Source organism: Penicillium arizonense (assembly GCF_001773325.1).
Source record: "Penicillium arizonense strain CBS 141311 chromosome Unknown PENARI_contig006, whole genome shotgun sequence".
NCBI classification, from domain to species: domain Eukaryota; kingdom Fungi; phylum Ascomycota; class Eurotiomycetes; order Eurotiales; family Aspergillaceae; genus Penicillium; species Penicillium arizonense.
Genome location: NW_019173283.1, coordinates 432,566 through 455,584, shown reverse-complemented (window position 1 = coordinate 455,584; position 23,019 = coordinate 432,566). Strand labels below are relative to the sequence as shown.

The 23,019-nt window shown below is 49.8% G+C and overlaps 8 protein-coding genes across 8 annotated transcripts; 5 read left to right on the top strand and 3 right to left on the bottom strand.

The window, feature by feature from the left end:
- Positions 1-805: 805 nt before the first annotated feature.
- Positions 806-2,146, bottom strand: PENARI_c006G04072 (MBL fold metallo-hydrolase; the record flags this gene model as incomplete). The annotated part of the gene is made up of 5 exons (XM_022630282.1): positions 806-1,098; positions 1,153-1,518; positions 1,581-1,728; positions 1,781-2,024; positions 2,109-2,146. The coding sequence occupies 5 exons, from the start codon at positions 2,144-2,146 to the stop codon at positions 806-808; spliced, it is 1,089 nt and encodes a 362-aa protein (XP_022489621.1).
- A 191-nt stretch (positions 2,147-2,337) lies between these two features.
- PENARI_c006G01726 (uncharacterized protein) lies at positions 2,338-2,913 on the top strand (the record flags this gene model as incomplete). The annotated part of the gene is made up of 1 exon (XM_022630173.1): positions 2,338-2,913. The coding sequence occupies one exon, from the start codon at positions 2,338-2,340 to the stop codon at positions 2,911-2,913; it is 576 nt and encodes a 191-aa protein (XP_022489905.1).
- Positions 2,914-3,191: 278 nt separating this feature from the next.
- On the top strand, positions 3,192-5,187 carry PENARI_c006G09356 (ABC1 kinase family protein; the record flags this gene model as incomplete). Its single annotated transcript, XM_022630532.1, has 2 exons — positions 3,192-3,934; positions 3,990-5,187. The coding sequence occupies 2 exons, from the start codon at positions 3,192-3,194 to the stop codon at positions 5,185-5,187; spliced, it is 1,941 nt and encodes a 646-aa protein (XP_022489534.1).
- A 1,270-nt stretch (positions 5,188-6,457) lies between these two features.
- Positions 6,458-11,421, bottom strand: PENARI_c006G09640 (uncharacterized protein; the record flags this gene model as incomplete). Its single annotated transcript, XM_022630554.1, has 4 exons — positions 6,458-7,462; positions 7,512-8,849; positions 9,077-11,327; positions 11,381-11,421. 4 exons carry the CDS (start codon positions 11,419-11,421, stop codon positions 6,458-6,460), a joined length of 4,635 nt encoding a protein of 1,544 aa, XP_022489703.1.
- A 760-nt stretch (positions 11,422-12,181) lies between these two features.
- On the top strand, positions 12,182-13,387 carry PENARI_c006G02603 (t-SNARE syntaxin; the record flags this gene model as incomplete). Its single annotated transcript, XM_022630215.1, has 4 exons — positions 12,182-12,437; positions 12,491-12,672; positions 12,722-13,294; positions 13,355-13,387. 4 exons carry the CDS (start codon positions 12,182-12,184, stop codon positions 13,385-13,387), a joined length of 1,044 nt encoding a protein of 347 aa, XP_022489479.1.
- A 339-nt stretch (positions 13,388-13,726) lies between these two features.
- On the bottom strand, positions 13,727-17,913 carry PENARI_c006G05808 (uncharacterized protein; the record flags this gene model as incomplete). The annotated part of the gene is made up of 9 exons (XM_022630354.1): positions 13,727-14,204; positions 14,261-14,326; positions 14,375-14,514; positions 14,564-14,983; positions 15,036-15,352; positions 15,400-15,929; positions 15,981-16,094; positions 17,182-17,286; positions 17,345-17,913. 9 exons carry the CDS (start codon positions 17,911-17,913, stop codon positions 13,727-13,729), a joined length of 2,739 nt encoding a protein of 912 aa, XP_022490001.1.
- Positions 17,914-18,393: 480 nt separating this feature from the next.
- On the top strand, positions 18,394-20,585 carry PENARI_c006G10685 (Zn(II)2Cys6 transcription factor; the record flags this gene model as incomplete). Its single annotated transcript, XM_022630593.1, has 4 exons — positions 18,394-18,746; positions 18,803-18,830; positions 18,883-19,344; positions 19,395-20,585. The coding sequence occupies 4 exons, from the start codon at positions 18,394-18,396 to the stop codon at positions 20,583-20,585; spliced, it is 2,034 nt and encodes a 677-aa protein (XP_022490020.1).
- A 503-nt stretch (positions 20,586-21,088) lies between these two features.
- Positions 21,089-22,657, top strand: PENARI_c006G04828 (putative FAD binding monooxygenase; the record flags this gene model as incomplete). Its single annotated transcript, XM_022630316.1, has 1 exon — positions 21,089-22,657. The coding sequence occupies one exon, from the start codon at positions 21,089-21,091 to the stop codon at positions 22,655-22,657; it is 1,569 nt and encodes a 522-aa protein (XP_022489675.1).
- Positions 22,658-23,019: the final 362 nt, after the last annotated feature.

Below are 23,019 nucleotides of genomic sequence, written 5' to 3'. Positions count from 1 at the left end.
GTATGAGGTTTGCAGTGTGATTATCCTATAGTAGGACGTAGGCATAGGTTGGAAATGGGAGTTGATGTGCATGTTCTAGTTTGTATCAAGATTTGTACACCTGGTTGACAGGCGTAGATATGTGCGATGTAAAACTGTCACTTTTGCTTGAACTTACTTACAGCCGATATCATTTTTTGTTGAGCGTTCTTCATATCATGGGTTGTTTCTATCTGGGACAAGTGGTTGATATCAATATATGTTGTGTTGTCGGATATATATCGCAGGCTAAGGATTTAGCAGACATACATATTCTCAAAATATATATAAAGAGACCATTATTTCAACTCGTGCATCTCCTAGATATACCTGTATGCTTCTAACCTGGATATATATGTACATCGAACATGCTACTGACTCTAGAGTCACTCTTTACCAGGCCAGGAACATCACTGAACCCCAGCTTGCTAAGACTGATGTCTACACCTAATCTCAATCTCCACTCATCTAACATCACCAGTATTGTAATCATTACCATTGATCTAGACCCAGTCACCAGTAGCTATCCCGCATTCTCCCGATCTCGCAGAAACGCAGCAAGGAGAGGTTGTGATGTCCAAGATAATCGGAATGCAAAAGAGCAAGCTATGCCGAGGACCAATGACGAAATAGCCCCTTGATCAACCTTGATTAGAGGTGTTGCACTGAGCAACCCATGCCACGCTGTCTCGGATCAAGGCCCTGCGTCCTGCAACCACGTGGAGACACGATGCTGCAAGGAACAGGTCCAACAAACGTCGTATCAGATGTATCAAAATGACAGGAATCAGAACGCGATTCTCGACCCTACTGTGCACGGCACCATCGAGCCAGGCATGTGTTTCTCAATGGCGAACTTGGCTCGCCAGCCTGAACAGTGGCCTGGCATGAGGACAGCCGGATCCAGCTTTTTCAAGTCGGTTACGGTGCTCTCGATGTGATCTGGCTCGCTCATGGCGAGATGGAATCCACCAACTACAGCGTGGAGAGGGACTGTTCCACCGGTGAGTTGCACGGCGTGTTTTGATGTGTTTACTACGCCTGCGTGGCTGCATCCTGTGAACACGACCAGACCTTTGCCTAGAGGGTGTGTTAGTACTTGATATTCAATATCTGGGATAGATATCCACTGACCCTTCAGATTGCAGATGAGAGACCGTTCGTCGGTAATACTTTCATCAGAGAACCAATCGTTCTCATCGGGATCATATCGTACTGCATTTCGCAGACCTGTCTCGTAAGGTGTGACTCGTGGGATCTCCCCTGAGACGAGAAAGAAGCCATCTAGCACGGTATGTGGCTCGCTTCTCTTGTCAACGAAGGAACCTGCGGATTCTAGTTCCTCGAAGGTCGGGTCCGCTTCGAGAGATATGATATGTTCCGGCAGAGCAATACCTCTGTATACCGGTCGATCTGGATGCAAGTCCAGAACGAGTTCGTCGGAGCGGTTCTCTGCTTGTCTGGCCTCGTTTATCATTCGGATCGCTCGCAGAAGGCCGCCTGGCTGACAGTCAGATAAGTGAACATGCAACTTCATGTGCTGTCTTATCATGGCCACAAACCGGAGTGGTCTCGATGCCAGTGAGATAGTTGGACTACTTCCACCGAGGAGAGATTTGGTCGGAGCCGTTTCACATTTCGTTCCCATGCATCCTCCTCAGGACCAGCATCGAAAAGAATAGTATGGCTCTTATCGCCTTTCGTGGCTGTCTATCAAATGCTTAGCGCGGGTCCATGTTCACTTCAGAGTTAGATAGCTTACCACAAGGATTGACAGGCCATGGGCTGCGCAGCAAACATCTTCCAGTCTTAATTCTTTGCATGCCTCTCCACGATCAGTCAATGTATGCCGGGAGCTCAGCGCGATAGTTCCCAGGTTTCCAGTGACCCGCACCGTGTTTGGCGCGGCGGGTGAGAGCGGATCCAGCTCATTGTCGATGATGACAATGGCTTCCAGTGAGTCTACCTCTTCGAGGTTCACTGCGGGAATATCCACGCTCTCCTCACTGTCCATATGCGATCACATGTGTCAGCTTGGTCTCTGTTCGCTTTACCGCCGAGGTCTGAGGAACATGACATGGGGCAAATACCTGAAAGGATCATGGCGGACTGGGTTTAAGAGATCCATGATAAATATGGGAGCAGATAACTGCGAACAGAGTGCAAATACAAGTCTGTAGACAGCTGAAATAAGCAACTTATATGTCTCCACTAACTTATTGCGGGGGATCACATCTCGGCCCCTAATGATCTTCGCTCCAATCGCAACTTTTTCCCTTTTCTCTTTTCTCTTCTGTTTTCACTCTTTGCTCTCGCACAATGCGCCTCTCCCTTCATCGCTTCCTCTTGTTCCTCGTCCTCCTCATCTCCCCCGTCTCCGCGATCGGCGCATCATGCTTCAAAGTCGTCTCCGCGCTTGTCGGCCGACCGACTCACCTCTTCAACAAGTTCCAGAGTGAAATCTGTGACCAAGGATGCAAACCGACAGTTCCGCACTGGGATCTCTGGACACGAAACAACACATTCGTCCCCGCCGTGCGCAGCCTCATGCAGCGCATGAATGTCCCCCACAAAGAAGATGCTCTGCTGAAGATGGGTGACGACGTGGCGGTCACTATCAAGCAGAACTGCAGTCCGATGCTACATGGAGGTCTACATATTTGCTCCGACCCGGAGATTCTGGCTGGCTTTGGCAACTGCTTCAAGCGCAATTTCCTCAAGGCTTCGATCAAGCATTTGCCTGTGCTAATCCCAATGGCCTCGGATGCCTCGTGCAAGGAGCAACTGAAGTTTTTGGAGAGTGATCAGCTGTGGGAAGAGACTATCCCGAACAATATGAGAGAATATGCTGCCGTTTGCGACCAGTTGGGGCCATTTGACCATGATGAGCTGTGATGGCGAATTGAAAATTGGATAATCTATAGACACCTATATGTATACATAATCCCACAATAATATCATTGTCCTGTATTGAAAAGAAGAAGAAAGCATAGCAAACTACGGAATAATCTCCGAATCGCCTAACTCCGACTCCGCGGCGTCACCGCGGATGACGACAGACCGAACTTCGACCTCCGGATCTTACTCCCTGCCTTGATATTCCCCGAAGGTCTCTTCCAGGCCCTGTTCAATAATACAACACTATGCAGTGATTCAAACGACCTGATTTCTCTATGGCGTCCGCGACACTTCTCCGCACTTTGCGGCCTGCCCTGCGTCCCTCCATCTGGCGCCCCCAACCCCGACGATACGCCCACCCAGGCCAATTTCAACCCTTCGTACCACCCTCTCCAAGCTCCCTAGGCAAACCAACCGCAGCGAAGACCTACACACGAACCCGCAAATGGCTTCGCCGGATTGTCTACGTCTCACTGGCAACGGGCGTGATCTACGGCATTGACTCGCAGTTCTACGCATCATCGCTGACCCGCACTGCCCGCACCTTCTCCCTCGGTCTTTTTGTCGCCCTCGACTACAAAATCAACTTTCGTCCGCACCCTCCACTCGCCAGTTCTATTGCTGCCGTGCACGCTCGAACCGCTGAGCGGTTATCAGACCTGCTGCGGCATAATGGCGGTCTCTACTTAAAGATGGGCCAGGCTATCGCTATGCAATCTGCGATTCTGCCGCCTGAGTTTCAGCAAATGTTCTCGCGCATGTTTGATGATGCGCCTCAGAATGGTTGGAAGGATGTTGAGAAGGTCATTCGTGAGGACTTTGGCAAGTCACCCGAGGAGGTCTTTGGGGTCTCGTTTACGGGCGAGGCCGGCAAAGGTGTAATGGAGCGCAGAGCCCGAGCTAGTGCGAGTGTTGCTCAGGTCCATTGGGCTCGCTTGCAGGATGGCCGGGAAGTTGCAATCAAGATCCAGAAGCGGGAGATTGTGCAGCAAGTAGCCTGGGATCTCTGGGCTTTCAAGTAAGTTGCCAAATGTTCAGTGGCGGGATGATATTTACTGACTATGGATTTCTAGGGTTGTGGCATGGGTATACAGCAAATGGTTCGATATTCCGTTCTATACACTGGTTCCCTATGTGAGCGAGAGGCTCTCGCTTGAGACGGATTTTGTAAATGAGGCAGACAACTCGGAAAACATGGCCAAGTTAGTTGCCGCTGAACCCCGCCTGCGCGATCGCGTGTACATCCCTCGGGTGTACCGTGAGCTGAGCTCAAGGCGTGTCATGACTGCCGAATGGGTGGAAGGCGTACGGCTCTGGGACAAAGATGCCATCACGCGCCCCTGGCGCGGTGGTTGGCGCGAAGGAAGTCCAGGCTGCCGCGGGACACCCTTGGACCGGAAGGGTACTCCCGAAGAGAAGAACCCGCAGGCTGCCAAGGTCAAACCTGAGCGCGATTACTGGAGGGGTTACAAGAACCGCGGCGGACTGGGATTGTCATTAAAAGATGTGATGACTACCATGGTAGACTTGTTCTCTGCCCAGATGTTCCTATGGGGATGGGTTCACTGTGATCCACACCCTGGCAACATATTCATCCGCCGTAAGCCATCTGGAAAGCCGGAGCTCGTCCTGATCGACCACGGCCTGTACATCCACATGGACCCCGGATTCCGTCACCAATATGCCCGATTCTGGAAGGCCCTGTTGACCTTTGATAACCGTACGCTGGGCGAGGTTGCCAATAGCTGGGGCGTGAACAATGCAGACATTTTTGCATCAGCGACATTAATGCGCCCCTACCGCGGCGGAGACATGTCGACACAGCGCGGTATCACCGGACTAAGCAAGTCCGAACGCGCCGAGCGACACTACGAGATGCAACAGGCAATGCGCAAGGCAATCCGTGAAATCCTGGGCGATGAGACTAAGTGGCCAAAAGAGCTCATTTTCATCGGCCGCAATTTGCGCATCGTCCAAGCCAACAACCAATTTCTGGGTTCGCCCGTGAACCGCGTCAAAATCACAGGCATCTGGGCTTCGCGCGCGCTCATCGAATCGCCGGATCTGCCGCTGGCTGAGAAGATCCGCAACTTTGGCCGGCACCTCATTTTCCGGATGGTGCTGTTCACTACTGATATTTACTTCTACTTCACCAAGGTGCGCCAGTTTTTGCATCTGGGTGGTGGGATGGAAGATGATATTGAGGCTCAGATGCAAAATATGGCTTCGGACATGGGGATTGAGCTTAACCAGAATGTCTTCGAAGGGTAGATTAGACTGCCTTTGATCTTGCTTGTATAGACTAGTGGGTCGAGAGGTGGGTGGGTGTATGGGACACCAGCCTACCTCTATCATAGAGAAATCTCCCACATCTCCCACATAGTAACACTCCCTATGATTCCATGAGACTGCATTGTACACCTATATTAGTAGAGTCGGGTGATCGAATCACCGGCGTTCTGGCCAGCAGAGACCGAATGCTGCTACAACACAGCATCTAGCTATATAGACCTGGGTGTCGTCCCAGGAAGCATTACTAAGAGCAAGGAGTCAAACAGACGTAGCGACAATAGCAGGCGGCCATATCTAAAAATTCCAATACCCACTCTCAGTACAAGGCCCAGCAATCAACCCCAAGCGATGAATGCTAGTCGCATACCAGCCCTTTGAGAAGCAGCCAGACAGATCCGCTCGCAGATATGCTTAAGCTCCCACCTGCGATAGCACCTTGTATAGCGGGCTTCCGCATCATGGCAAATGGCTAGCATAAGCAGTTCTAATCGAGATGTATATCATGTGCCGGATATTACAGTCTTGACATCGTCGCTAAAAAGTGGGAAATTTCATATATTTTTACTTATATACCAGGCCCCTGTGGACCTTCCTATGGGGCTGGACAGAATCTTAGCTCTCTTGGAGCCTGATATCAATCCCTTGGCAAGAAATGTCTTAGCTTGCCCTGTGACTTCTAATTTTCTGGCACAATAAGGTCTTTCGAGGAGACAGGGGATTGTTCCTGTGCATATTTCTCTCGATATACTCTAGGGTCCTAGTTTCAGGTTTTGCTCTGCTCTACCATAACACAGCCTGATATTCTCTCCCTCCCACGTTACTCGGTATAAACTATGAACATATGACCTTGGCGCAGCAGCATCTCCCGAGGCCGAGGCCGGCCCCGGTGGATCTCCCGCCAGTGTATAGATACCTGTCTCAGAAAATGGCGCACACTTTACCACAAAAGTGATAAATACGAAGAGGAATATTTGCCAAAAGCATCGAAAAAGTTGATGTAGTCTTTCGTGACCATACAAAATTTGTCGAAAAATGTGGATTAGAAATTGGAGATTAGCACTCCAAAAAATGAGGTGGTTTTATAAGAACATATGACACTATACAACTCTACATAAAAACCTCGATATAAATGATTTCTGTCCTAGAACTGTACAAAAAATGCCGAGAAAAGTAAACTCGATATAAACAAGACGAATGGGGCATTGTTGTAGATGGGTATCACATCAAACGCTCAATAATCAAACATCAATTACAAATGCATTGGTGTCCACTCCTGCCCCGGGTAAGCCGTAGGAGACATAACAATTTCTTCACTGGAGTCATCACCAGTAACGGCAAGTTCCACAGGCTGAGGCGAGTCATTCACTACCCGGGCTTCGCCTTCACTGCGATGAGGGTGAATGGATGAGACCACAGACGCGTTTGAGACGGCAATGTTGCGCGGTGCAAAGTGTCCGGCGGTCGAGGCGGTCGAGTCATTCCCGACTGGTTTCCGAGATCGGACACTGAGTTGTGGGTTAAGACCGTGCTGCTGCTCTGGCTTTTCGATTTGCACATTTTGTGGCTGCTCGAGTGAGGGATGCTCTTTCCCAGCCTGAGTTGTCTCTGTAGGAAGCTCGTATCTGCCTTCTTCTTCCTCCTCCTGCTCTTCCTGCTCCTTATTCTCACTCAGTGTACCAAGTGGCGCTTCTTGATTTTCATCGGAGTCTCGTGCTTCATGCTTTTCCTGCCCTTGCCTTTGCAGGTTTTGGGTCTGGTAGTCTTGCAATTCCTCAAGCGGTGACAGTGGCTTCATGGATCTACCCTCATTGATTGACATGGGAGACGGTGAGCGGGACTGGCCTGGGAGAGGCTGACTCAGTGTCCTGGTATGCTGAGAACCAACTGGAGTTTCATTTATAGCACCAGACTGAAACTGTGAGTAGAACCGACCAGAGCCCAGGGTGTTGGTTGAAGTACTAGGCGGGAGTGAGATACTAGCACGCTGGTGAGTATCAGGAGGTAGAGGCTTCGCGTCGCTTGGGGGTGGGGGTGGAGGGATCATTGATTCGGGGGGCTCAGTTGGTAGAGGTTTTGCGACGAACGGATCTTTGAGTACTGGTGGTTTGTCGTCCGCAGTGGAAGAAATTTTGTCTGCGTTTCTGTTTACCGGGGGGAACGAAGGTAGATTCTTGTCCAATGGTTGTGAGACGGTCCTAGTAAGATCGGACGACTTCCTCTCGGAATTCTCACTGTCTTGACGATTGAAGAGGCCCTGCTCCAGTTAGAAAAGGAATTCAAAACTAGATATAGACACAACATACACTAATCCTGCTAAGCGCCCGTTTCCGTTGGCCTCCAGGTGGACTCTGGATCCCTTGAAGTTGAATTCCAGACAAGAGATCTCCCACCGAGGCGCGTCGCCGCCTCCCGAAGCTTTTCAACTTTCCGAAGGTAGACTCCTCGTTTTGCACCGGAGATCCCGATTGTGAAGCTTGCGATAGACCGTTGGCGGGTGTAGAAGGGCGGGTTCCTTTGCCATTACCGCTTTGTCTGCCAAAGCTTCCAAAGCTGAGCATACTGCTTCGGGTTCCCGGCGAGTACCTGACTTCGTTTCTCAAGGGACTTTGTACTCCTGGATTAGAAGGCGGAAGGCCGCTGATGGTCTTCCTCTTGGATTCGAGAATCTGAGCAGAGCTTGGATTTTCCGACGTATAAAAAGGTTCAAAGCCATGGGTATTGTTCTCCGCAGATGGAGGAGAGCTGCCAGGAACGTTCTCATGAGCTCTTTCCGGAGAGATGATCTTGTTTCCAATACCATCTGTCTCGTTCTCGGGCTGGTCCATGGGGGATGGAGGTTCCCCATCGAGACCATCTTGAGATGAACGTTGACCGGGTTGCTCGTCGGGTCCGAGTGTCGAGACTGACGGCTGGCGTTGGGATACGCCATCAGGTGCAAGTCCGGTGTCCTTTGGGGGAGGGGATGGAGCTTTGATGCTTTCGTCATACACCGGACGAATTGTCGGAGCAATGATCTGTGGAACCTGACTAGGTAGATCCTCCGAGTCATTTGAACCCGGAAGAGGGACGACAAAAGGCTCATAGGGAACCATCGGTAAACTCTTTGACGTGGTTGCCTTCGCTGGCTTCTGAGCAACGGGCTTCTGGACAGGCGCAGTTTCCTTTGGCTGTGAGAGTTCACGCGTAGGCCTCTTGTGCTCACCGTTAGTCTGGCTTGAATCCAATGCCGTGGAAGGACTTGGCTCTTGACGAGAATCCGTGGGCGAAAGACCAAGGGCAGCTATCATTTCCTGCTCTAACTGGCCAGCGTAGTCAGACTTTCGATACGGATCATTCTGAGGAAGAACTCCGTTGGAAGAGGACTGAGGTTGCACAGCCGAGTCAACGCCGTGTGACAAAGAGTAATCCCCCGAATCGGCCACTCGGGCATGTTTTCGGGTGTTATCTCCATTCCGTGAAGCAACTAGAGAGGAATCGGCCAATCCTGTCGCAGACTCAGAGCCAGTCCCGGTTTTTCCGAACTTGAAGATAGGTAGGCTCCCAAACGAAGCAGAATTGCGGCGAGGTTTACCAGTTTCACCAGACCCTGATGGTAAGGAGAACTGAAAGCTGCGGCGAGGAGCACTCGGTGTTGATTGACCCTACAGCATTACCAACATCAGAACGGGAACATATTGGGGGTATTGAAATTGGAAGGTCAGATGCATCAATCGTGTCGCATTCTAGAGCTCAATGCAAAGTGCTCGAAATTACATCGTGGTATCAAGGGAAGGAAACAGTGCAGAATTAAGGGAGACATTAAAGCGACGGGCACTACCGTGCGAACCCCCAATGAATAGCCTCGAAAGAAAAAGAATCAGGAATCTACCTTGTCAGAACCTCCACTGGGTCGGAATTTGCTTCTGCCCTTGGCAAACAGGCCCTTGGCAGCTCCGCTTGCTTTGCCACTAAACGCCCCAGCAGTGTGAAGAAATTCCTTGCCCCGTTCTCCGACGTTCTGCTTGTTCATCACAGTGCCAATATGACCCGATGGGCGTCTGGTATGAGTGGCGCTAGTTGGTGCGCCATCATTTAGATTCAAGGACGACCCGAGATTTCCGAGGGAGGTCAGTTTGGGGAATCTGCTTCTGGAAGGCGAGGCGCGTGGCATATCGGACAAACTCTGGCTCTGCTGGACAACATCGTTATGTTCGGGGTGTTCATGGACCATAAACTGTAGCCAGTGGTTCAAGCCAGAGTCAAGGGTTGAGAATTGGTCCCGAGTGTGCTCGAATGACTTGATACGCTGGTCCACAGATGTAATACCGAGAATATCGCGGAAGCCCAGAAGCTTAGACTCATCCAGAGAAGAGCCACCGACATTCGACAAAACTTGAGGTTGGGGTGGGGTAGGATCTGGTCCCATAACTTGCTCTGGTGGTGATACGTTTTCGGGAACAGGAGGGATGATTGAAAGCCGAGGCTTTTCAACGGTACGTTGAGCATCTGAACCTTCATTGTCAGATGACAAGTAGTCGTGTGGCGCCGCTTCCAATGCAGGAGGCGCATCCTCAGCAATAGGTTCAGGCTCTTGCGTAGCGATGGATGTACCCAGAGGGGGAGGGGAGGAATAGCTGCCGGGAATTTGAGGTTCAGATTCTTCCGTATCCGAAGATTCCCAGGAGAAGCGTCTTCCCAACTTCTTTCTAGGTTGATCGACAATTGTTGACGAAGAATTAGCTAAACCAGGACCGTCTGCATATGGGTCTCTGGACGCCAAAGGATGCGGTTCCGTCCTGTCTGGAAGAGTCCCCGACACCAAAGCCTTGGGATCATCCTCCTGGCTCGGTCTGGTTTGGCCATCCCAATATTTCTCAAACTGATGGGGAATGGACTCTTTGGGTGGCTGCGACTGGGGTTGGTTGCTTGGGTCAGGGTCCTCGGATGGGGTGTTCTCCCGGCTCAAAGAGCGAATGATTTCTTCCCTCAAGCGATCGTTGTCTCCGTCCTCTGGCGAAGTTCCGGCTCCCACAATAGTCGGGATGTCGCCACGATAGCTGTCAGGGCCCGATGCACTGCCGAACTTGAGAGGGGCAGGCAAGTCCTGCCCATCGTTTGTGTAAGGCTGCATTGCTGGATCTTGGGGGAAGGATCCGGAGGTGGTTGACTCTGGAGAAATAGTCTGGAGTTGTTGATGAACAGAAGACAAAGCTGAGTGTCCTGTCGGGGTGTGCTCGACTTGGGGTGTGCGGGAAGGACTGTTGTCCCGATCAGGAAGGCTCAGGTCTCGGCGGTGACCGGGTTTGAACACAGGGCCGTCGGGCGTAGCTTCCTTCTCGGTTTCATGAGGCTCCTCGGGAATAGTTGGTGTTCTGTCTTCGTCGATGTTACGACCACCCATGATTGGGCTGACCACGGAAGTACCGTCGCTGTTGGTCCGCTCGATACTGCCGCTGGACTGAGGGGTTTCTGGGACATCAAACGCCTGATGAACGACCGATCGGAATCCAGATGAGTTATTGTGCTGCAATGAAGGTTCCTGGGACTGGGACTCGGAGCTTGCGTCCTTGGGCAAACCGGGGTCTACGCCTCCTAGGAAATCGGTAGCAAAGCCAGACATACGTTTCACTTCTGGCAAACCCATGGAGGGGTTGGCCCCCTGTGTTTGCGACAGCGCAGATCCGTCGAGCTTGCGACTATCATCAGTCATGGGCGATGATACCTGGGGGCTGAGAGCCGCGCCCTGAGCTGCTTTCTCTTCGCGCATCCGTTTATAAAGATCAGCTGGCCTGACAAAAGGCAGGGTCTTTTGATCTACGCTAGGATTTCTGCCCCTGCCATCAATTGCAGTCGAATCATCAGCTCCAACGTGACCAGATAGACGCCTCGAGCTCAACTCGGACGAACTACCGTTATTGTGGGTGGCATAAGGAGGCCGAGGTACCGGCGGCGGCGCCTCCTCCTCTTCTTCCTCGTCGTCGTCGGAGCCCCAGTCACCTCCGTCATAGGAGTATTGTCTAGCCTCGACCCATCGTTTCGTTTTGGAGCGATTAACATTCGGTTGGAATGAGATCGGGGTACCCGCGCTGCTGCCGCTGCCTGGAGAGAGGGGACTACGGACGTTGTTTGGCGGGGAAGGGCTAAAGTATGTCTCAGTATTTTTGTACGACTGGGGACTGGAGACTGGGCTTACCGTTGAGCTCCAAACCCATGCGATTGAGTAGGGTCGGCCATTAGGAGAGTCGTAGGGTCAAAGAATGGGTGCGAGCTCGATTACCAGCATCGGCTGCTGCCTGGTGGTTCCCAGAAAGTTGGCGCAAGCACACACAAAGGGCTTCGGAGTTGAATAACGACAGGAACAGGACTATGTTCGAATACCTGAGGTCTGTCCGACAACACCAGCGAGTGTAAAGGAGGACAAAGGTGGCGATCTGGCTGGCGTTGGGTAAGGCGGCGACGATCAGCGTTAGGTGGAGGGTTGGACTTGAAACAAGATTGTACGGAGATGACGTGTATGCACAAAAACGAGAGAACAGGGGTAACAGCGCAACTATAGGGACAAGACCAACAAGTATAAATTAAAGAGAAGCTATGTAGTCCCCTGAACACCAGATGCGTTCAAGATCTTTGGAGCTGTGGCGGTGCGGTGGCACGTGACGTTGACGTTTCCGATTTGGGTACGTGGAAGAACGGGGCAATTCACATAGATTCAGTCTTCATCTCATTTGCCTTGGAGACCATTTGCCCTTTGCTTTCTTGTCTCTCCTTCAGCTCACTTTAGAGCTACTTGAAACTGAACACGTCTTTGTCTTCCAAGATTCGCCCCTTATCGACTGCAGATAGATCAGTTCAACTTCACCTTCAAGACCGAATCCGGCCCCTCCTTTGAAACACGCATTAATCGGTTTTTGTACTTGGTAGCAGCTACTACTTGAGTACGACAGTTAGCTTCTCTTCCAACCCAATCTTTCACACATTGCTTCCGCCTCGCAAAATGGCCGGTCCATCGATACAAGATCGCACCAGCGAGTTCAGCGCCATCCTGGGCCAGGCCCAGAAGCGCATGGGCACCTCGAAAGTCGGCTCACAGCGCCAGGCCTTGCTAACAGACGCGCAAAGGCGACAGGCCGATCCCTCACCCCCTGGCGCACAGGATGCCAAGGTAGCGAGGTCGGAGTTCGCACGGAGAGCCCGAGATATCGGCAGAGGCATCACGGGAACAATGGCAAAGCTGCAGCGACTGGCTGAATGTGAGTATCGTCCCGACATTATTTCGCAGTGAAATGCTAATGGTGGGGTTTAGTGGCGAAACGGAAAACGCTCTTCGACGACCGCCCAGTCGAGATCTCCGAATTGACCTATGTGATTAAGCAAGACCTGGCTGCCCTGAACCAAAATATTGCCTCGCTTCAGGCACTCACCCACGCGCAACATCCCAAGTCCAACCGCTCGAAGACGGATCAGGAAGGGGAGCACAACGACAACGTAAGTGAGGCCAAAGACGCGTACAGGCGGTTGCTGACAATTGTTCCAGGTCGTCGTCATGCTACAGGGAAAGCTGGCCGATGTAGGCGCCAGCTTCAAGGAGGTACTCGAGGTCCGCACAAAGAACATCCAAGCATCCCGAACACGAACCGAGAACTTTGTGTCCTCGGTATCGTCCAAATCACAAACTGCTCTAGATGCGCAGCGCTCGGATTCTCCTCTGTACAATACATCGGGGCGACGAACACCCCAACCGGGATATCAGGGCAACCCTTCGGATATTTTGACCCTGGAGCCGCAAAACCCCTCCCCTCTAGGACGCCCATCATTCCAATCCGATCAACAGTTGATGATCATGGAAGAGGGAGAATCAAGCAACACATATGTCCAAGCACGAGGCGAAGCTATCGAGGCTATCGAGCGAACCATTAGTGAACTGGGTGGAATCTTCGGCCAATTGGCGCAGATGGTCAGCGAACAATCAGAAATGATACAGCGTATCGATGCCAACACTGAAGACGTCGTGGATAACGTCCAAGGCGCCCAGCGTGAACTAATGAAGTATTGGACGCGTGTTTCCGGCAATCGCTGGCTCATTGCTAAGATGTTTGGTATTCTGATGGTACGTTCAACCATATTTCATCTTCGCATTTCCCTGGATATTTACTGACTGCAACTCTAGATTTTCTTCCTCCTCTGGGTCCTGATTTCATGATAGACATGAGACCGACCCCCTTCTTCATATTGTATTATAATACTTGGCCCGTGAGTTTTCGACAGATCACGGGCCTTTTGCATGTCCGCACTCGCTGAGCATTGCCATTTCTCTCTGGCTAGACTCTGGAATGTCTAGACCATCACACTCATTGCCTCTTTTTTTTTCATTTTTCCTCTACTTGGGACTGTGTCCCAAAGGGTTACACGAGTAAATATACCTCATGTACTAATCAAATTCAATCCATCCATGAGATAAATGCCATGAACTACTTCTCTGAATCCGCTCTATTTTGTCGTAATAATAATTTCCAAAAATCTCTCGCTACATTATCTTACATTATCCATCAAACTGCGCCATCACGTCCCACAGCTCAGACTCCGCCCATCCCAACGAGGGCTGGTTATTAAACAACTCCCAAACAAGACTATCATCCCACCCTTCGGACCTCGGAGCATTAGGTGGCACCCCAGTGACATTGGCAGACTGAAGATCGACCATAGCCTCAGCAGCAGCGCGGCCAAATGCATCATCTTGAGTCTCGAACTGGTGTTCCTCGGACATGCCAGCTACATTCTCCGCAACAGCTGGCTGCCCGGAGCGAGCTCGTTCAAGATTTCTTTTGATAAGCGGCGCACACAAATCAAGGAACTTGGCGAAGAGCTTGTATAACTTCCCAATGGAAGCATTCGCCTCGGCGAATTGGTGTAGGTCATCGGTAATAGTCTTGATCATTGTAAAGTCTTTCTCGTTTGATGTTGCGATCACATTGCAGAATAGGACGAAGAAGGGCGCTAGAGGGAATAGTAACATTGTCCTGTAAAGGCGCATTAGGTTCTAGGGCTGTGTGAATTTTCGTTATAATGTACGCACCAGGTAAGAAAATATGGATAAGAGTCAATAGTGTTAACCTGGCTCGAAAAGGCTTCCTGTAGCGCTCTGAGGGTAGTCAGAGATTCTCGGGCTGTATATAAACAGTTCTCGCACACCAGGCGGGATTTCAACACTGAGGAGCGTGCTTGGATGATTGTTGTCAACACTGAATAGTAATTGAAGTCCATTGATAGCCATTCACGACGCAGGTTACCCCATGATTGTGAGAATTCTTCTTCTTGGAGACGGCGAAACTGAAAGCAGCCTTTAGTTGTTGCTCCAAAGAAGGTTTTGGTGACTTACCATTTGCATATTAGAGTGAATTGTATGTGCGCGGGCTACCAGGTCAGAGAGTATATTGGCCTTTTCGCTGTCCTCTATCGCCTTGGTATCAAGAAGTACACCCAGTAAAGCGTTTTTCAACTCTGCATATTCAACTATTCCCGTGATCATAGCGAATGTCGGTAGATCCGGATCAATATGGATCAGCTCCGTTGCCTTAACTTTGAGATCTGGCAATGTTGGCGGCCGGAGTAGCAGCAAGCTGAGAGTTTTGTCGAAATAGTAGCATGTGTACACACAAGCATGAACACTTTCTTCAATGTCGCTTCGAGGATTAGGATCAGTGATGTTGTGGTAGTTGAGAGAGACAATGACCCGTGAAGCCAATGCCGTGAACATCCAGCAGCGTGACATGTCTCCCAGATACTGCATCAAGCGTGTCTGTGATAGTTAGCTCAATGTCAGTAGGAGTAAGGGAAGGTAGGGAACATACTGCAGACATCAACGACTGAAGCAAGAGAAGACTAGGCGCAGCTGCCAGGGGAATTTGATTCAGCATTTCCAGTGCAGCTGCTTCATACCGCTTCTTCAATTTTCGAAAATGAACTTTCAAAGCCTCACTCGCGATCAAAGGGGCCAATTTCGATATTACACCCATGGCCTTGATCCAGACATTGATTCGATAATGTTGGAGTACTTGCTCGCATTCATTTCCTTCAATGATAGCAAGTCCCATACGCTCCAGGGTTTTATCGGAGATGTGATCAGGCCAGGAAACTGTTCCCTGGGAGGTCGTCTTCTTGTCAGGCCCTATAGGAATGTCAGTACTGCTCGTTCGTATCCTACTGTAGGCTGACCTGGTAGCATCATGTAGAGCAACTCCGGGGTGAGAACTGGCTCTTCTATATTTTCTTCAATGGTCATATCATCCATAGCCCCTGTCTCTTCCCAATGCAGTGTCGGGTTTGACAGCTGGCCGACGAATTTCTGCGCTGATTCGAGTGCGGTGCGCCGGTCTTTTGATAGAGCTGGATTACATTGTAGCTCATGCTCAATATACTCTCTAGCTTCGCTGGCATGGTGTGTTGACCCAGGAGAATGTGTCTCATGGTGAGTCTTTTGCTGTAACACACTTTGTGATTTGCGGCGTTTGTTTGCTGGTGGCGCGAATTGAGCTATCTCTTGCGAATCATATGGTACATATCGCTTCTTTCTACCGTTTGCTGGCTCTGAAGTTCTGTTGGAAGTAACCTCGGTGACACCCATAGGATTGGTTCGAGGTGATGAAGATGCGCTGCTAGCAGCATGGTTGCTTGCTGGGAAGTTTGGTAGGTCTTTACCACTTGACTCTTCGAGCTTTGCTAGTCTCTCAGACAATGCCTCGATCCTGATTTGTGTCAGCAGTCTACTCTGTGGACAAACAAGACAGTCAACATACCGAGAGACTCGTGGTCTATGAACTCGTGCCTGGCGTTGACGGAGACATTCTGCGCCTGCGTCGACGCAGTTCATGCAAGGATCTAGGCGATCGCATTTGACCTTGACGTGTGTTCTAGGTGAGCGTATGTTATATCACATTGTCCGAGTCTGTTACCTTTCGGGTATGACATAGATCGCACTAGTTAATGGTTAGCCAGGTGTCCCAGTATAGCTCTCGCCATTTCAACGCCCAAAGGGGTGTAAGGGACTAACTGCAGACATGTTAGGTTTACGCCTCGGATTTTCGGATTTGGCAATGTCAACTAACTACTCGCGCAAAGGTGGCAAGTTGAGATTCACAGGCACTTATCTTTCGGATGTCGTCTATTCGGATGCCGAAATGCCGGGGACCGAACAGAAGCGGTTAGCGCGTTTAGACGCCTATATCAGTATGGCATTTTAATATTTACTGCTTCACATATAGTTATCAGTTATATACTCGATCAAAAGAGAAAAACAAGATACCAGAATGATGACAACAAAGTGTTGTGGATGGTTGACGATGTGAGATCCAGGGTCCATAAGCAGGTTAATGAACGAACGGCCATAGCAAGCACTTCGATCGGGATCTTCAAACTCTTTGTATTTATTTAAAATTTAAGCAATTATTGATGTAATTGAATTGATATACTTTGGAATCCGTTACCTTAATCTCATAGATGGTATTCAGTTATTCCTCATCATAAGCATCATAACAGTAAGTACATTCCAATTTCACAACAGAACCATGCAGAACATGCACTTCCGTTTCTTCAACAGTATGAGGAATGGCCCCTCGTTGATCCATCTCATTTTGCGCTGCATGGAACCAGATATGGTTCAACTTTGGCTCGAGCGTTCGCTCACCATGATGGCTCTCAGATGCCATATACTCGTTCAGATCTCGCCGCATCGACAGCAGAAACTCCTTCCTATGTGACCATGCGGAATCATGCGGACCTTTTTGTTTTCTTTGGTCGTCTTTCGATATTGATACAAAGAACTGGACGATCCTCTCCATGGTGGATGTAGTCAGAAGTAAACTGACCCAGCTTTCTGATGTTGAATGAGGAATTTCCGGACTCATCAAGCGCTGCATAGTCAAAAATAGGAGTTGCATGCAGTGATGAGTCGACAGGAATATCTGAGTATCTGTGAAAGGCGCCTTTTGGAGAATTGACCGTTGCCTCCGAACCGATGAGGCCAGGCTGTGAGGATGATGGTGGTGATGATCAGGATCATCAGAAGACGAGGCAGAGGACTCAAGGAAGAATATAGCGTATGCTCTAAAGAAACATTTTGAATCAGTGCTAGTATGCCAAGGATCGTACAGTGGGTCCATACATCGGATGCAAAAGCTTGGCTTGGAGCGATGCCACAGCTTTGCTGTAGACAACTTCCTTCTCTGTCTTGGACGAGGACCACAAAGGCTGAGCTAATGGATCAGTCTCTAGATGATGCTCGACCACGTGGTCGGCCAAATGGTAAGACAGTCGAAGACACGTTTTCCAACAACGATGCAAATCACCAAGATAGCCAAGAGAATATCCCGCGTTATCATGATCCATACCAGTGCTGTATTCTGGCGGTGGTGGAGGGAACAGCTCAGAGATAAAGTGAATGTCATCTCCAGGTGACAAACCTCCATAGATGTACTGATCGTGATGGCCCTTTTGCTTGCGAAGTTGAATGTATGCCCAAGCTATAGCAAATTCCAACTTGGCAACCCGATCGTGCAGTAAACGACAGGTAAGTGACAAGGAGCCAATGTCCTTTAGATTGCAGGTGGCTGCGATCGCGACAAAGACGTCAGATGGAAGTCTTTCCCATATTGACTCCTTTGGTCCCACGGAGATCGAGCTCCGTTTGCTTCTCCGGAGGACTGTTCGAACTCGATCGAGAAAATGTGGCATGGCTAACGCACCCAAAGAATCACCTGAAATATTTCTTGGGCTATCTTTAATATCTTATATAAAAGATGGCACAATGTGTGGGGAAAAACCAGTTTGGGTGCTCGTATTCTCAATGCCCAGGTATGGAGGCGTAGTCATGAGATCAAGTAGAGTGATGCCCAGACACAAGAACTTAAATATAGTTACAGATCTCGCCAAGTAGAAACCCTGAAGAATAACGAGCAGATAAATCAAATTTGAAACAAGCGAAATTGGGATGATGTCTACGGTGGGTAATATGGTGGATTAGAAGCCTAATATTCGAGGCAGCAACTTGTCTCGAGGCGGAAGGTTCCGCGTCGAAGGATCTTGGAGTCGTCCAGGGCTGTACGGCTACCACGGCATTACATTCCATCAAGAATCGGGAGTAAGAGTGATTCATCCATCAAATATTTTCAATGTTTCATGTCTTAGCGGTATTGCTTCAAGGGCCCTGAAGTGATGGCTGGCCCCGACCCCTTGAATCAGAGTGCAGATTCGTCATCAAAACAGCCCACATCGAATTCATGCGTGGTCTGCCACAACCGAAAGGTCAAATGTGACCGGCAAGACCCATGTTCAAATTGCTCAAAAGCGGATGTGGAATGCATCTACCGGGCTCCACCCCCTCCTCGTCGTCGCAAGAGGGAGACTGGGAGCGTGTCTCAGGGACGCGGGAAATCTCTTAGACGCGATGATCCCGACGGCAGTGGCTCTGTCACTCCGAACCGAGGGAGAATGGGCCAGGCTTCCACAAAGAAAAGTGGATCTGGGAGGATGATCATGAAAGATGGCAATTCTGTCTATCTCGACACGTGAGTTGGTATTCTCATTGGGTTCGACGCTCATCTAACCTATGATATACGTGTAGTAATCTCTGGACAAGTGTTAGTAATGAGGTAAATGGACTCCTAGGGCTTCTACTGATATCAATTCTGACCATTCTTCTAGCTCCCAGATGCAGCAGACGTATTGGGTGATGTATCGGATAGCGCCGCCGATGACTTTGATCAGGATGCTGGCGACGAGGTCGTATTACTGTCGACCTCGGCGACCAGGGAAAGCCTTACAGGATTGCATCCGAATCCCTTGCACATCTTCAAGCTGTGGCAGGCATTTCTCGAAAATGTGAACCCTCTCACTAAGATCATACATGCCCCAACTGTGCAGCAACAGATTCTGGAGGCAATGAGTGATCTCCCCAAAATAAGCAGGGAGCTCGAGGCACTGATGTTCTCCATTTACTGCATCGCATTGGTTTCTTTGCAAGCAGCGGATGTTGAAAAATCATTTGGAGAAAGCAAAAAGTCTCTCCTATCAAAGTGCAGGCGAGGAGCTCAACTCGCCTTCAAAAACGCATCGCTCCTTCGAACTTCGAGCTCGATGGTTCTTCAAGCTTTTATGCTGTATCTAGTATGTCACCCTTTCTTTCATTATTGAAACTTCCCTTAACCTCTTGATAGCTATGCATGCGTTCGTTTTCTGACCCGCATACCATCTGGACTCTATGCGGTATCGCAACGCGGATTGCACAGCGCATCGGCATCCATCGCGATGGATCTAGTCACGGCATTTCAGTATTCGACACTGAGATACGTCGCCGCATCTGGTTCCAGCTCATGATCATAGACGCTACATCTGCACAATTCTGTGGTGTAGCTTCAACGCCCCTACCAGGAGCAATCGATGTTCAACCGCCAATGAACGCAAACGATAGCGATCTTGATCCACGCATGACAGAGCCAGCCTATGAAAAGGAAGGACCTACAGAAATGATATTCTGCCTCGCTCGAAGTGCATTCGGAAAATGGCTTCATCGTTGGTCAAAAGAAGCTGAAGGATCAAATACTGGTCCATGGGCTTTCCTCACTTCGTCGTCAATGACCCTCAGTGAGAAGGACAAAGCAATTGATGAACTCGAAGCACACATGGAGAATAACTTTTTCCGCCATTGTGATAAATCCATTCCTCTCCATATCGCAACTTCCATGATGGCAAGTTCGGCTATACACTACACCCGACTAATGGCACATCATCCTCGTCAATACTCCGATCCCTCTTGCATCCCCCAATCAGAGAAAGACATCATATTTGAGCACGCTCTGAAGATGACAGAACATGCCGACTACGCTCAAACCTGCTCTGCTGTACAAAAGTACTCCTGGCACATGGTGAACCACGTGCCATGGGATGCTATTATCCTGATACTCTCCGACATGCGACATCGACGCGACCCAGAAGAGAAAAGCAAAGTCTGGCACTTGATAGGAAACGTATACTCTCGCAATCTTCGCGAGAGCAAGGGCATCCAAACACCTCTTCATAGGGCGATCCAACATTTGATTGTAAGGGCTTGGCGGGCATACGTTGAAGAGTGTAACCAACATCATCGCACTCCAACGCCTTGTCCAACAATCGTTGCCACATTGCTAGCCAACGCGAAAGGCACTCATGAGTCACAACCTGTAGGGGATATCGTGACTGTGGAGAATGGGCCGTCACAAGACCAACCCGAACACGACTTTAGGACGGCACGGTTTGACCCGGAGGCTGACGGTTTCGAGTACTTGCTTGGCGACAGCCCGATTGATTGGAATGAATGGGATACTCTACTCAATCAATTCCCTGCCAGTCTGACAGATGATGCAATATAATTGCCAGGATTTGCATATTAGATCAGATCGTCGGAGATTTTCTCTATCGTGGTACGAGGGTTGACCTGAACGCGGTCGTCTTCAGAACCATTCTCCAATATTCAATCCTACACCTTCAAGTTCGAACAATACAAATTACAATTTCTCTAGTCTTATTCAGGTACCCAAATTTCTGCCAGAATCCGGTATACTGCCAACCTTGGAACATCGCGATCGGGTGGTGACGCCCGATCGCGTGGGGGCTGATAATGCTCGGGGTCGGCGACTAAAAGGCCGAGTGCCAACTGAGGCACTTCTTGCTTTTTTGTTGCTCATAGAACAGGTGATGATGGAGTCTTGGAAATGTTATTTAAAGAGCTCTCAGTCTGCCATTTATACTAATCCAAAATCTCCAATTCAATCATCTATCAAAGTCTAATAGTTTTCAGACCGCGATCTAGAAGACCATTCCTATTACCCCCAACATACATCATAACACCCCCGACAAAGCGCACCATCCAAAGATGAAACCCCAAACAGAAGTCCTAATCACCGGCGCAGGCCCAACAGGCCTCGTCCTCGCCCTCTGGCTCCACAAACAAGGAATCAAAATCCGCATCATCGACCAAGCAGAAAGCCCCGCAAAGAACTCACGAGCACTCGTCGTCCACGCCCGCATCATAGAGATGTACCGCCAACTCGACCTAGCCGACGACCTATTAGAAATCGGGTACAAACTCCCGGCGACAAACCTCTGGGTCCACAAACAACACAAAGCACGCATCCCGCTTGGTGAATTCGGCGTCGAGTTGACTCCATACCCGTTCATGTTGACAGTTCCACAAGATGAACATGAGCGCATGCTAGAGAAACGACTCAATGATCTCGGGATCCATGTTGAGCGACGGATGAAATTGCAGGGGTTTGTGGATCATGGGTCGAGCATTTCGGCGACTCTTTTCCGGGAGGTTGATGGGATCTCAGAGACTTGTGATGCGTCGTTTATTGTTGGCTGTGATGGGGCACATTCGGCTGTTCGTCACGCTATTGGTGCGAAGTATGAAGGTGAAACGTATAAACCACTTTTCTATATCGCCGATATCGAAACCAGGGACGAAGTCGCCAATGGAGAAGGGAATTTGATGATTTCGAATGACACTTTCAATTTGATTGTGCCATACAACAAAGAAGGGCATGTTCGACTTGTTGGAATTACGATCCCGGATAACAATGACACCCACCATAATGAATCAACCGAAGAAGAGCACAAAATTACCTTTGATGATGTTCGGCCTCAGATCAAGGAGGCTATGGATATGGAGATCGATAAGGTTAACTGGTTCTCTACTTACCGCAGCCATCACCGCGTCGCTGATAAATTCCGGAGTAATCGGGCCTTCCTTGTTGGTGATGCCGCTCACATCCACAGTCCGGTTGGTGGGCAGGGAATGAATACTGGTATTATGGATGCGATCAATCTGGCATGGAAGCTTGCAACTGTCTTGAAAATGGACATGGAAGACGAAGCCAAACATCAGCTCTTGGAATCCTACGAGTCCGAACGTCGCGCCTTTGCTTTGAAGATTGTTACATCCACCGACGCGGGTTTCACCACGTTGACATCGAAGGGGATATTCCCGCACATTCTTCGGAACTGGTTGATTCCCTATCTTGTCCCGTTGGCTGTGAAATTTGAACATGCCCAGACTCAGATCTTCCGAGGAGGATCGCAGCTCATTTGCAATTATCGGGGTAGCAGTCTGAGTCAAAAAGGTGCAGCCGGGGTTGTGCAGCCTGGCGATCGCCTTCCGTGGGTTAGAATGGACCAGGGGGATAACTTCTCCATGCTGCGGGATATTGGCTGGCAAATTCATGTGTACGGAGAGACCCGGCCTCTTGTTGACGCATGGGCCCAGCGGATGAATATTAAAACATTCAGTTTCCAATGGGATGAGCAGTATGCTAAGTCCGGACTGACAAAGGATGGTGTTTATTTGTTGCGACCTGATCATTACATTGCAGGGATTTTCGAGGGCCCTTCTATTGTGTCAAGGCTAAACGGTTACTTCTCTGCCCGGGGGCTTGGATGTTAGATGTTTTTTGAAACTCGGACCTCTCCACTACTGTTAATAGAGATGAGCGTTGTAATTCTATTGCCTATTCTTCCTGCACGTGTCAGAGCTTGTCTCCCATTTAGGCGATGATATGCATCGGTATTTGTTCCGGGCTTCCCTGCATATCGAAGCATTTCTTAGTGCAAGGCATGCGCCAAGGATCGGTCGTGATTGGTGACTTGGCAGAAATTAGAGCCCCAGTAAGCAACTATGATTGGTGTACCTGCGGGGCTAAGCTCTTCTGGACCCACTCACTCTTATACTTCGGCAGGCACGTTCCTCTCCTTGCCAATCTTTGCTTAGCAATTGACAAGAACGTCTGCATATCAGGAAGCAACGGC